The sequence below is a fragment of the Talpa europaea genome (assembly GCF_964194135.1).
Source record: "Talpa europaea genome assembly, chromosome: 1".
Classification (NCBI taxonomy): Eukaryota; Metazoa; Chordata; class Mammalia; order Eulipotyphla; family Talpidae; genus Talpa; species Talpa europaea.
In genome coordinates, this window is record NC_140073.1 from 109,877,970 (window position 1) to 109,891,533 (window position 13,564).

The following is a 13,564-nucleotide window of genomic DNA, read 5'->3' on the forward strand; positions in this document are numbered from 1 at the left end:
TACCCCAGCTCTTGTACACATAAATAAATCTTTTCTTAAAAAGTATAATTCAAAAAGTGTTCAGCATACTTCACATTAGACAATAAGCTTGTTTCAAATATTGCACACATCAAATATTTCAATTTTTTTTAAGATTTATTTATTCATGCATACAAGAACCGGGGTACAGGCCAGATGCCCAGGAGGGTGAGAGGATTCACCAGAGACAGAGCAGGGAACAGAACAGGCAGACTGACTGAAATACACTGCTGAGGGGAGCAATGGGCGAGACAGGAGAGGTCTGCCGTGCCATGTGGGATTCTTGCTGGCTGGCCAGGATGGAACCTGCGCTGCAGAGACTATGGACAGCTTCACAGCACTGTGCTCAACCACCTGCGCCACCAGGGGAGGCCCTCAAATATTTCAATTTTATGGCAATATTGAAGGCTTTAATCTAGACATGAAAAAATGAAATGATGAATTTGTTATTCCAAGTGTGAATAATCTTAGATATGGTTTTCAAGTTATAATGTGTTTTCAGATATGAGACATTACCTGCTTTATGTCGATGAAGGGTACTCATTTTGTTAATGGTGCTGGTGGTTTTTAATTTTTAATATTTTATATACTGATGTGTTTTATAAATTTTTCAGCATCCATAGCTGAAAAAAAAAAAGATTTTAAGCAAACTTCTATGGGAGTGCCCTTTTAAGCCTGTACATTTTAACGCATTGTACATTTTGCCTTGATCCTTAAAGCTATGGAGTGTTTATTTCTTCACATGGTCAACTAATTCTTTGCAGTTGAATTCAATAAAAATTATGTGTAATGACATGACTACATCATTACAAAAAAACTGTCTTCAGACAATTTGGAATCTCTTCTTTTACTAGAGAGACTACTGGGTTTTTTCTCTTTATTTTTCTTGTGAAAATAACTCCTTGTTGAGTGAGTGGTCTTGGCTTCTTTTGTCTTGAGTGTGTGTAATCCCAACAGCAGAAACTTGTTTTCTTAGAGTTTCACTTTTCTCATTTTAGACTGTGATTATTGATCTCTCTCTTCCCTCTCTATAATTCTTATTGCCTGGTTACAGGGCAGAAATAAAATTCCCACAATTGTCAAAATGCCACCATAGGGTTTATAGTTAAATGTTTTTTTACATAACGGTAGTATTTATGAAGTCTTTTTTATTAAGAATTAAAGGACTTACTGTATCAAAATTTCTTTAATATATGATATTTTTATATGGACTTTCTCTAAAACTAACTCTATATGTGATTTCTGTGAAATTGCTCTTTCTGAGTCTTATTTGTATGCTTAAATATTTTTTTTTCTACTTTCCTCTTCTTTAACTAAAGTGTGTGAGATAACAGGAATGTTTCTGGTAAGAGACTTTGGAAGGTTGAAGTTTGCCAGATGTTCTGTGCTAACCTGGAAGGTACATTCCCTGGGTATCAGGACTGTGAAACTCTTTCCTGTTATTTTGATGGAACCTTTGCTTTTTGTTCGTCTTCGTGTTGTACTTCCACTCTCATCAGAGCTTGTCTTTTATTCTGTTTTAAGTGATAGTACAGCATCCAGAAACTCCGGCAAAGAAAATGATATTTTGATGACATTTTTCACAGGGCTCACTAGAATGAATTATTACATTTCAACCATGGCCCTAATAAACAGCTCCTTTATTTCCCCTCGGAAGGATACAGTATTTCTTTGTCCAGGAAGTTGCCTGAGTATATGTATTGTTGAAGTGCTAAAAAGCAGCTTTTCTCTAAACTTTAGTTGAGAGACAATGGGACTTTCTAAGTATATACTATTTCAGTGTGACTCAATATTTTATGATTATAAAGATGAATTTAGATTTAAATTTTGAAGGAAACACTTTTTATCTTAAAATGGGACATTTTATATAAAAGCCCTTTTGTGTTTTATAAATTAATCATCTCTGTGTAACTTGTACTTATTCACCAAATGATCTTCTCGTAGCCTTAAACTTTGAGGTTTTTTTTTTTTTTTGGATCAGTCTTTTTTTTTTTTTAAAGATTTATTTATTTATGCATACAAGAGCTGTGGTACAGGCCAGAGATGCAGGGGGTGAGAGGATTCACCATAGACAGAGTGGGGAACAGAACAGGCAGATATACTGGAGTACACTGCTGAGGGGAGCAGCGGGCGAATCAGGAGAGGTCTACTGCCCTATGTGGGTTGCTCCCAGGCTGTCTGGGGATCGAACTCGTGCTGCAGAGGCTGTGGGTTGCTTCGTAGTGTGGTGCTTAGCACCTTGTGCCACCAGGGAGGCCCAATTTTGAGTTCTTAACGTAATATTTGACATCTCTTCCACAGCTGTGGTTGGACTAGCCTAAATACATTTTTTTCCTAAGCCCACAAGCATGAGTCTACTTTATTAAGTACATATATTTACTACTCTGAGTTTCTCAAGTAGGTTGGGGTGTTTTTGTCCCCCAAGAATACTTTTTGCTTGAATCCCAGGTGCTACTGTTACACATTAATGCTTAAGTCACATACTATCCAATTTAGATTTTGTAAAGAAGCAAGATGAAATACTTTTCTAAACCATTCCCAAACTTGATGTTATGCTCTGTCAGCTGCTACTGATCAATTTTTGAAAAGGAGGAGGGATGTAGCATGGAGCCAACTTCCTGGTGGAGCCTTGGGGAAGGTCATGTTTTGCTGTAACCTGGGCATCATTTTTGAATGTTGTTATTATTGGGAGAGGGTGCCCTGGGGCTGCCACTCTTCCTTTCCCCAGTGGTGCTCTAACTGTGGCTGATTTCCCAGCTTATCTTCTGGAGAAGCTTTGATTTATGGCTTGCTGATGAGTTGTGACATCCTAGACAAGTACCTAGCCTACCTTCATTTGAGTGCTTAGTTTTATTAGTAGTAGTAGTAGCCCAATGCTGTTTTAATTTGAGAATGATGCCATGTCACAGAAATGGCAAACTTAGAGCTTTCAGCAATTAAGGTAAACTTTTATTTTCTGGCATAAAGATGTGTTACGACTTTTTACAAATTTTAATTTTTATATAATTTTTAAAAGATTTATTCATTTTATGCATACAAGAACTGGGGTACATGCCAGAGCTGAGGAGGTTGAGAGGATTTACCAGAGACAGAGAAGGGAGCAGAACAGGCAGACAGACTGAAATGCACTGCTGAGGGGAGCAGCAGGAGAGACAAGAAGGACAGGTCTGCCATGCCATGTGGGTTTCTCCCTGGCTGGGCTGGGAATCGAACCCACACTGCAGAGGCTGCGGGCAGCTTCACAGTGCGCACTCAACCTGCTGCACTTCCTGGGAGGTCCTTTATATAAATTTTTAATAAATAAAATTTTATATGAAGTTTTTATACATTTTTTATTTATGTAGAATCCTTTTTACTATTTTAGCTATAAATAATTTAAAGGGAAATACTGTTGGATGTCCAGTAGAAACTTTATTTCAGACAAGCATTATACCAGTATATTTTAGGCTTGACTCTTGTTTTATTATGAGAATTAAAGAAAATGACCTGTTTTCCAACACCTGCATATCAGGTGGACCTACATCCTCCTAAAAAAATGTTGTTTAATAACAGTAGCTTTATCATCCAGAGTCTGTTGCCAAATGCTATTAATTGGAGCGGGGGCGGGGTTATAATTTTGTGGAACAGATCCACTGTTCTTGTAATGGCATCTTAGCTTGAAATCCAGGAAGCAATGGTGTATGGTGTCCATATCCATGATTTCCTGAATTGGAGAAAAAGTGTGGAAAGCATCTGGGGAGATACAGGCTCTTTACCAGCTTGTTTCCTGAAGGCTCAATTGGAAGACCTTGTCTGTGCAAATAGATTTCAAAATAGAGCCTGCCCTTTGACTGTCTCCATAATTACATGACTCGCTCTGTATTTTATTTGGCAGCCAGAGCAGTTAACCCCTGGAAGGAAGGGGCCGATGGCATGGCCAGCGTGGCTCCCCAGACATGTCCACGGGAATGAATAAAGCACTGTTTGGAGAAGCCCATAGTTAAAAACACACCAGAATGCTGTTCAACTGACTTAAACTTTTAAAAAACAAGTTAATAATCTTTATTATGATTGATATAAATGCTTTCTTTGTCCCTATTGTGTAGACTGTAGAGAGGTATTTAATTGTTTTGAAAAATTGGAAAAATTGGAAACCAGGGAGTTACTTGTTGCTTTGATGTAATCAACATCTGTCAACAGAATGAATTTGCTTTTGTTTAGTTTCAAGGGCCCTTGTCCTTTAGTTTTGCCCAATCAGTATCCGCGTCAGCCTGGGGCATTCCCCTAGCTGTGTAGTTTTTTCCCTTCTATAACAAATGCACAGGTTATTTCTTGTGAAATTAGAGCTTCTCTTCTATTTTATAGTCTTCTTCTTGAAATGGTAAGGAACCTTAAATCTTTCTCATTTACTTTTGAAACAGTTATCTTAGTTTGAGATTATAATGATCAATGAGAGTTTTATTGAGTGATACAGGCTATTTAATGTTCTTTTTGCAATGTTTATGCAAGTTATCAAACCTATCAAGCAGACACTCAGGGTTAGGTCAAGGTGCATTTGCAGAGTTCTCTTTTGGACTTGAGGCCCACAGTACTGTCAGAGCTAGTCTACCCTGAGAAGTTAGTTGGAATTTTTGGAGTGTGATCTTTCTGTGGTTCTAAATTGCACTTTGAAAATGTGTTTCTATGACACAGCCTTTCCGGCCTACATAGGAAGCAATATTTCTAAACAGTTAAAAAAAAATCTCAGATTGCTGTCACATAGAAAGTTACTTTTTATAAAATATATTATTTAAGTAAACCACTTGGTTTAAAGTTAAAATCATCAATGAATATGAGTCATTTGAAAATGAGTTAGCAAAACATTGCTGTTTACACTCCTCATAATCATAAATCATTTGAATCTGGCAGGCATACCACCCTTCATCCAAAATAATTGCCTCCATTTGTAAAATCAATTAGATCTTGATATGCTATAAATAATAGTTTTGTTATTAGGCTTTGGCATTTGCTGATCATTATGAAAAAATATATTCAGTAAGATGTTTTACACAGTGTCTTGGAAATTACATATGATCACTGGTTGACATTGTTGGCTAATGGAAAGTAGTACCAGGCTACTTTACTGTGTTGTTTTCCACCCAGATATTTGATACCTCTGCAGGGTAACATAACCAAGGATTGTTGGCATGCTGCAGAGTGAAAGTGCTGCCCTAGAAACATACAATAAAAAATATAGGTGCTTGGAGCCAACACATGAGTACAAATATATTTTGTTCAGTTTTACAACTGCTTAAAATAATAATCATTTTAAATGTCTCTTTGAAAGTTCATTCAGATCTCTCCCTTAAAAATACTTGTTGACCAAAAGAAAACACATTTTCAAGGGTAAAATCGGCTTAATTAAGGGTCATTAGTAAAGGTGCACATAAAATCCCAAGGCTCAGTGGGTGAAATGGAAGCGATTCATTATGTGGTATAGAATGCATGAGCAGATAACAATTAAAATGGACCCAGAGTAAGAGGCCAATAAATACAGGGCATGTTGTGCACAGCAACATTAGTTATTTAAAATGCATTCCTCCCTCCATCATACTTGAATTCTGTAATCCTACCTTTCAGGCTTAATCTGTAAAGGGAAACAAAACGCAGCTTTTAGAAATCGATGTATTACTAAATATGAAAATATTTAAAACCCTAACCTAGATTTACATTGCAAATGCAGATATGAAATAGGACAAATGTGCCTTGGGATCCAGAGGACATGTAGCAATTTCAAGAAAGGTACAAGTGTGAGCAGTGTGCTCCTCTTTGAAGTGAAAGAAGTGGTTGTCTATCATTTTTGACGTTCAGCTCAAACTAGGAGCTGATAGAATTTTTGTAACACTGAAAAGAATCCTTAGTGTTACCTTTGATAAAAATAAATGTTATAATATTCTAGTGTTCATTACAAATAACATAGATTTACTACCTAAGGAAACCTTATGTGGAGTTTCTGGTACATAGCCATCAGTAACAACACTCTTTATGCTCGTGTCTTTTAAAATCAAATTTGTCCAGAGCAGCTCCTTGCTGACCTGGGACTTTCCTCGTTGCTGAGGTTTCTGATGATTTCCTACTGGTATCTCCTATATGTCAGATCATTCCACTTGCCCTTTGCAATAATTAGTACACATCCGAACCTTGTTTCCAAAAAGAAGTTTTAATAAGAGAGGGTGTTGGCTGTGGGCCCTGCATGAATGATGGTACCCAGAAGATGGAGAGACTAACCCTGTGGATGATGGGAACCTGGCTGGTGTCCCTGCCTCTCATGATGGACTTCTTACCCCAAATTAGCTGTAGCATCTGCAGGAACAAGTTGGAAGTTAAATGAAGTTATAATAAGGTTATCTGCAGTGTTTTTTATTTATTTGTTTTAAGTGTATTTATAGAAGAAGGAAAAATATAGGAAATGCAACACTTCTTTCTAGAATGATCTATATCAGATATTGTAGTTTGGTTTTCCTTTCTATGTCCCTGAATATAATTGGGACTGGGGAACTTAATTTTGTTCACTCTGCATTTAGAGAATTTGTTAATTACTGGTTTATTAATTGCAACCTGACAAACAAAGTTAAGGATTCCCCCCCACCTTTTCTTTGGCATGTTAATTGGAGCACTGTTATCGTCTAAAGCCAACCATTGACTTAAGCCCACATCTTTATTTCACCTATGAAAACACGAGTTTTTTTTTTCTTCTTTGTAATGTATAGTTAGTGGAGTAAAGGTGGTATGGCACCTTACCCTGTAACCTTGTAACAACATTTATAGGGTATCAGATTGAAAGAAAAGATTTTGCTTCAATTTTAAAAAAGTATTTCATTAAAGTGGAATTGCAGAGAACGCTGCAGAACCGTAATTGTCAACAGATTGGATTTGTTCAGGCGGTGTCCCTCATATTTGAGTCATGCGTGGCAGGACAGGTACATTGGCAACACAGTTCATTCCTGAAGTAAATGTCTCAAAAGCCTCATCCAAATATCCTAGTAGAGTCCTGATGACTTCATGCCTCAAGTTTAACTACAAAGAAAAGATTCCCCCTGTAATGACTGTGTACTTGGACCTGATAATACTGATAAAGATTATCTCTTTCATGTAATCAGCTGCATTGAAATAAACTTCACAAGTCCCAAATTGATCAGTCTACAGCATCCCTTTGACTGGGATGTAGCATGACAACCAAATGCTACTGAATGAAGGCACAAATGTCAAGCTGAAAGGGACCATAAAGATTGTATAGCTCAACATGCTCAGTTTACTAAAAGCCTTCTGGATCATCACAGAGCTCAGTAGAGAGTGTGGCATCCATAAGCTCTCAGCCAGTGCTCCAGGTCACATAGTTAGCTGTGGGTAGGATCAGGAATAGAACCTTAATTCCAAGATGCCATCCATAGCTTTGTCACTCTGACCCTTTTTTTGAAATCATGCATATCACCATGTGCTGTAATCTAATGTATTTCTTGTCTACATACCACCACAGAACCCAAGCTCCTTGAGAGCAAGGACTTTGTCAACTTGTTGATGCTGCATCCAGAATATGGCCTATAGGAGGAGTTCAGCAAATGGTTGTCAAATGAAAGAATAAATAAATTTAGAGACCCACAGGTAAACATCAAAGAGTTTAGAAAGAAAAGAAATTAACATTTTTGGAGCATCTACTTTTTAAAAATGGTTTACATATGTATGTCATCTCAGCTAATGCTTACAATAGCCTGTGGTGAGGAAAGCACCACTATGCCAAGGTAATGGTGTAGTGGGGCTCAGAAGTTTTGGTAACAGATCTGTCTGTCAGTTCATCCTCTTTCTACTACCAAAATAGATCACTTCTAAGAATTTTCATGAAAAGGACCTTCATTCTAAATGTTGGCTGAGCCCATATTTTTTTCATAATTAAAGAGAAAAACAAAAATTCCCTTAAAACCCAATCCCTAAAAAAAACAAAACAAAACAAACAAAAAAAAAAACCGAAAGCATTCTGTAGCAAAGCTTGCTAAATGCTAGAACCCCTCCACACTGCTGAGAGTGGCAAGCACAGTTCTGGATTTGGATTCAGAAGATTTGAGCTGGGGCCATTCCATCAGAAATCCAAGCCTTCGTTCCTCATCTGTAAAATAGTGTGATGTCAACAACTGCCAGAGTTGGTAAGGGATTATATATGTAGAGCACTTAGCTCTGTGCTTAATCAAAGGAAGTGGCTATTAAATGTTAACCACAATTATTATTACTTCTATTTGTGGTATCAATTAAAAGTAACTATGATACATACTTTCCTCAGAAGGTAAACACTTGTCAGCTTGTGTTGTGTTTGTGGTCCTTCCTAGAAATACAGCTAGGGGCCTGAGTCATGGACAGATTCCACCTGAGTCTTTGCTTTAACTGCGACCTCGATTTTCCCTTCCATAGCCACTGTTTGCCCAACCAACTTGTGTCAGTCACCTTATGGTTCAGTCAACAAAGGGAATTTTGCTTGAGAGAGTGGTTGGATTAGATGAACCCATCACCATTTTGGGGGAAATGACTTAGCAACAGTGGTAACTTTGAATAGTTTTATAATGCCTTTGACATTTTCTGGGTCATGTGTTGTTAGCTCATTTTTTTCCCTTATGCGTGCGAGAGAAGTAATATACTCTGTGGATGCAACTTGACCTGCTCTCCCTCAGCTTTGGCACTGTGTGTCCCTAGAGAAATGACTTAGCTCTGTGTGCCTCAGTGTCTTCAACTGTGGAATGGAAAGATAGCAGTTCACAATCTCATGACGGATTAATGAGCTAACATATGTGGAATGCCTAGTACAGTAATTGACACTATACCCAGCATTAGAAGGTATAGTGCAGCCCATGTTTTCTTCTCATTTTACTTTTTGAGTATTCTTGAAGGAAATATTATTCACTGGTCCTCTACTAAAATGCAAGACACTTTCACATACTTTATTCTGATTAATTCTCACCTAATACTCAAAGGAAAAAACTTGCTCAGGGCCACACAGCTAATAAGTGGCAGAACTGAGACACAAGACAAAAGTTCAGGCTTCTGCTTCCCAACTACCTGCTTTCCCTAGGAGAGGAACAGCTGGTGTGTGCCCTCTCCCTCATATGCCAATTGACAATCCTAGGGCTGCTGGCATTGTCTTTAAGGAAATATCAGACCTTACACCTTTTAGGGACTATGTACCTGCTTCTATCAAGCAAAAAGTTTTTTAAAGAAGTGATGTTACTGCCAGTATTTTGTCTGGTGTTTGGAATTGTCTAAAATAATCCCCAAAACACTTTTGTAAGTTTGATTCAACAATATCACATTCAATTTTATGGATGAACATAATTGAGTGAAAGTTGATGACACTGAATCACTGACCACTGGGGTTTTGCTTCAGTAGCTTTTTCCAACTCACTTGAAATCTTGAGTTTGGAGTCAGTTGTCACCTGTAGTTGGTGTCCTATTATGTTTCACAGCTGAAAGGTGACTCTAGGTAGTAATTCTTAACTTTCAGCATGCATCAGCATCACCCTGAAGGCTTGTTAAAGCATGAGTTCTAGCCTCATCTCAGAGATGGAGTCAGCAAATTGAGGGGCTGGAGAACTGGCATCTTTTTTTTTTTTTAAGATTTATTTATTTATACATACAAGAACTGGCATGTAGACCAGAGGTGTGGGGGATTCACCAGAGACAGAGTAGGGAGCAGAACAGGCAGATCTACTGAAATACACTGCTGAGGTGAGCAGCGGGAAAGGGAGGAGAGCTCTGCTGCACCATGTCGGTTGCTCCCTGGCTGGCCGGGGATCTAACTTGTGCTGCAGTGGCTGGTGATAGCTTGATAGCCTGATAGTGCTGTGTCTTTAACCCCTGCACCACTAGGGAGGCTCAGAACTGGCATCTTTTCCCCTTGTGATGCTGATACTGCTTAGCAGTCCGGGTACCACATCGGGAAAACCTGTGCTCTAGACCAGGAGTCAGCAAACTTTTTTTTTTTTTTAATATATTTTCAAATTCAGGTTCTTTTATTTTTTTTAATGATTTATTTATTTATTTTTGCAAGCACTGGGTACAGTCAGAAGCACGGGAGGGTGAGAGAATTCACCAGAGCCAGAGCGGGGAGCAGAGCAGCCAGACTGACGAAATACATTACTGAGGGGAACAGCGGGCAGCAGGAGAGGTCTGCGCGCCATGTGAGACCCTCCCCGGTGGCCAGGGATCAAACCAGCGCTGCAGAGGCTGCGGGCAGCCTCGCAACCCAGCGCGCAACCCAGCGCTCAACCGCTGTACCACCAGGGGAGGCCCCGCAAACTTTTTCTATAAAGGACCAGGTAGCAAATATTTTAGGCTTTATAAGCCGGTAGTCTCTGTCACAACTAGTCTGCCACTGTAGCTCAAAAGTAGTCATAGATCATTGTAAGCAAACATGTACCTATGTTCCCATAAATCTTTATTTGTGGGCACTGAAGTTTAAATTTTATTTAATTTCATATGTTGCAAGGTACTTTTTTTGTTTATTTTTTTCAACCATTTATAAATGTAAAATCATTTTTAGGTCATGAGTTATATAAAAATAGGCAGCAAGCCAGATTTGGCCTTCTAGGCTGTATTTTGCTGTCCCCTGACAGTTAAAGCATGATGGGGATTTTTTAAACTATTGTTTTAATTATAAAATTAATGTAGGGCCTCCCTGCTAGCGCAAGGGGTTAAGCACAGCACTATAAAGCTATCTGCAGCCTCTGCAGCATGAGTTCCATCCCCGGCTGGCCAGGGAGCTACCCACATAGAGCAGCAGACCTTTCCTGTCTCGCCCCCTGCTCCCTTCAGCAGTGTATTTCAGTCTGTCTGTTCTGTTCCCCACTCTGTCTCTGGTAAATCCTCTCACCCCTCACACCTCTGGTCTGTACCTCAGTTCTTGTATGCATAAATAAATAAATCTTTGTAAATGGATGGTTTTAAAAGTTTAGTAGCATGGAAGACAATAAAATGAATCCCAAGGGCCTCACCGGTGGTGCAGTGGGTTGAGCACAGCGCTGTGAAGCTGTCCACAGCCTCTGCAGTGCTGGTTCGATTCCTGGCTGGCCAGGGAGATTCCCACATGGCGCGGCAGACCTCTCCTGTCTCGCCCACTGCTCTCCTCAGCAGTGTACTTCGGTCCTTCTGCCTGTTCTGCTTCCTGCACTGTCTCTGGTGAATTCTCTCACCCTCCCACACCTCTGGCCTGTACCCCAGTGCTTGTATAAATAAATAAATCTTTAAAAAATTTTTAAAAAATAAATAAAATAAAATGAATCCCAAGCTTTCCCACCCGCAACCTCAATCACATGCTCCCAAAATAATCACTGATGATGAATATCAATTTTTAGAAAATGTACAGACATGTACAAGCTTATTTAAGTGCATAAAGTCTTATTGTATTATTGGGATTTTTATTATAATGTTTAGCACTTGTTTTTTCCTTAACTATGCATTGCTACCTCTTTCCATATCAAACACAGAGATGACTTTGTTCATTCTCTAAAAGTTTCATAGTTTCTGTGTGTAGCTGTGCCATAATATATTTAATCAATCCCCAATTGATGGGTGTTTAGATTATTTCCCTTTTTTTTTTAGGCATGTTTTATTTATTTATTTGTTTGTTTTGTTTATACATGCACTGGGTACAGTCAGAAGCGTGGGAAGGTGAGAGAATTCACCAGAGCCAGAGCAGGGAGCAGAGCAGGCAGAAGGACACTGCTGAGGGGAGCAGCGGGCGGCAGGAGAGGTCTGCGCGCCATGTGGGACCCTCCTCCGGTGGCCGGGGAGCGGCCGGGGAGCAGCCAGGGATCGAACTGGCGCCGCAGAGGCCGCGGGCAGCTTTGCAGCCCAGGGCTCAACCGCTGCGCCACCAGGGAGGCCCTATTTCCCTTTTTTTGTACCACAAGCAATGCTGCAGTGAGGGCCTCCCTGGTGGCACAAGGGATTAAGCACAGCACTGTGAAGCTATCAGCAGCCTCTGCAGCACATGTTTGATCCCAGGCTGGCCAGGGAGCTACACACATGGCACAGCAGACCTCCCCTGTCTCACCTGCTGCTCCCCTCAGCAGTGTATTTCAGTCAGTCTGCCTGTTCTGCTCCCACTCTGTCTCTGGTGAATCCTCACACGTCTGGCCTGCACCCCAGTTCTTGCATGCATAAATAAATAAATCTTAAAAAAAATAAACTGCAATGCAGCAGTGAAAATACATCTTCGTACTTCCACCATTGCATAATATATGCAAGGTAAAGCCTTAGGAGATGAATTGCAGCGTTGAAGGATAAATGCATTTAAATTTTTCATAGATATTTCTAAATTCCTGTGATGGGTATGTATGTTCATCTTCTTTCAGGATTATGCCCCACATTTTTGCTGTTTAATCTTTATCTTACTTGAGCATTCATCACAATGAATTTCGGTATAATGCCTCACTGCACGTGAACTTAACACAAAGTAGTAATCCTATCGAGGGCAAAAAGTGCAGCTGGCAATTTGTCCATGATTCTTGAAAGGTAAACGGCTTTAAATAATATAAAGCCACCCAAATAGTGCCCCAAATCCAGGGTCATCTTGGACATTGCTGTACAAGGTACTATATAGCTGAAATTCTTTTTATAGACCTAGTGCTTAGCAGATGTTTCTATATGTTTGTTTCCCATTAGAGTAGAGTTTTTCATTGTCAAACCTTTATGTAAACATAGTATTAGCTAATAAATATGCTGTGCTACTATTATACTAGAACTCAGAATACCACTGTTTTCCTTTCTATTTGGGTCTTTTCTTTTTTGAGTCAATAAAAGATTAGAATAATGATTTAATAGACAACAATCAACATCTTAAAATGTAGCAGTTAGATTTTTTTTTACTTAAAATATATCTATTTCTGCTTATAGGTTATCATAGAATTTTCTTTTCACCACTCAATCATGTCTACTTACACAAGCAGTCAAGCAGTCAACAAAGAAGAAATTTCTTTTTCCGGAGACAAAGAGATATTTCACACAGTATAGTTTTGCCGGCTGCAGTTTCTTCAGCTCATCCAGTCCCTAAGGTACTGTATTGCCTATTATCTGCTGTTTTTTCCAGCCAAGATAAAGGTTAACTGCAGAAGCGATCAAATGTTTTTGCAGCTTTGATTTCTGAGCCATTTGAATTGTAATTTTTAAACTTGGTTTGTGATTTAAAATTGTAATTTAGCAAGTTTTAACATCCTGCAGTTCTAAAATGCAAATTTTTTATAATAATGTGCTGAGCTTACAACTCCTTAGCTTATTTAGAATTTCAATATTTAGAATTTCAAGAAATTTCTATCATGAAATTTTTATATGGAATTTCTAACAGGAGGATAAAACTACTTGTATGTAGTTTCCTAACTTTTCAGAAAAAATTGACTATAAAATTGTGATCATTCAATAAAGATTAATTGAAACTCATATACTAGACATTTTTTCTAAAATGTCTAAAACCTGTTCTTACATTTTCCACATTATTAATGCTGCTGTCTTTGAATTGTCCTTTGAAGTAAATTAAATAAAATGTCTTTTC

The 13,564-nt window shown here is 38.8% G+C and overlaps 1 protein-coding gene across 1 annotated transcript in view; it reads left to right on the forward strand.

Moving 5' to 3' along the window:
• METAP1D (methionyl aminopeptidase type 1D, mitochondrial) overlaps nt 1-13,564 on the forward strand; it is a gene marked incomplete at both ends in the record, with an annotated part of 78,270 nt that overhangs the window by 47,869 nt on the left and 16,837 nt on the right. Inside the window, one exon of the mRNA XM_084237157.1 lies at nt 12,913-13,070. Within this exon, the coding sequence (XP_084093283.1) occupies nt 12,913-13,070 (158 nt within the window). The remainder of the gene's footprint in view (nt 1-12,912; nt 13,071-13,564) is intronic.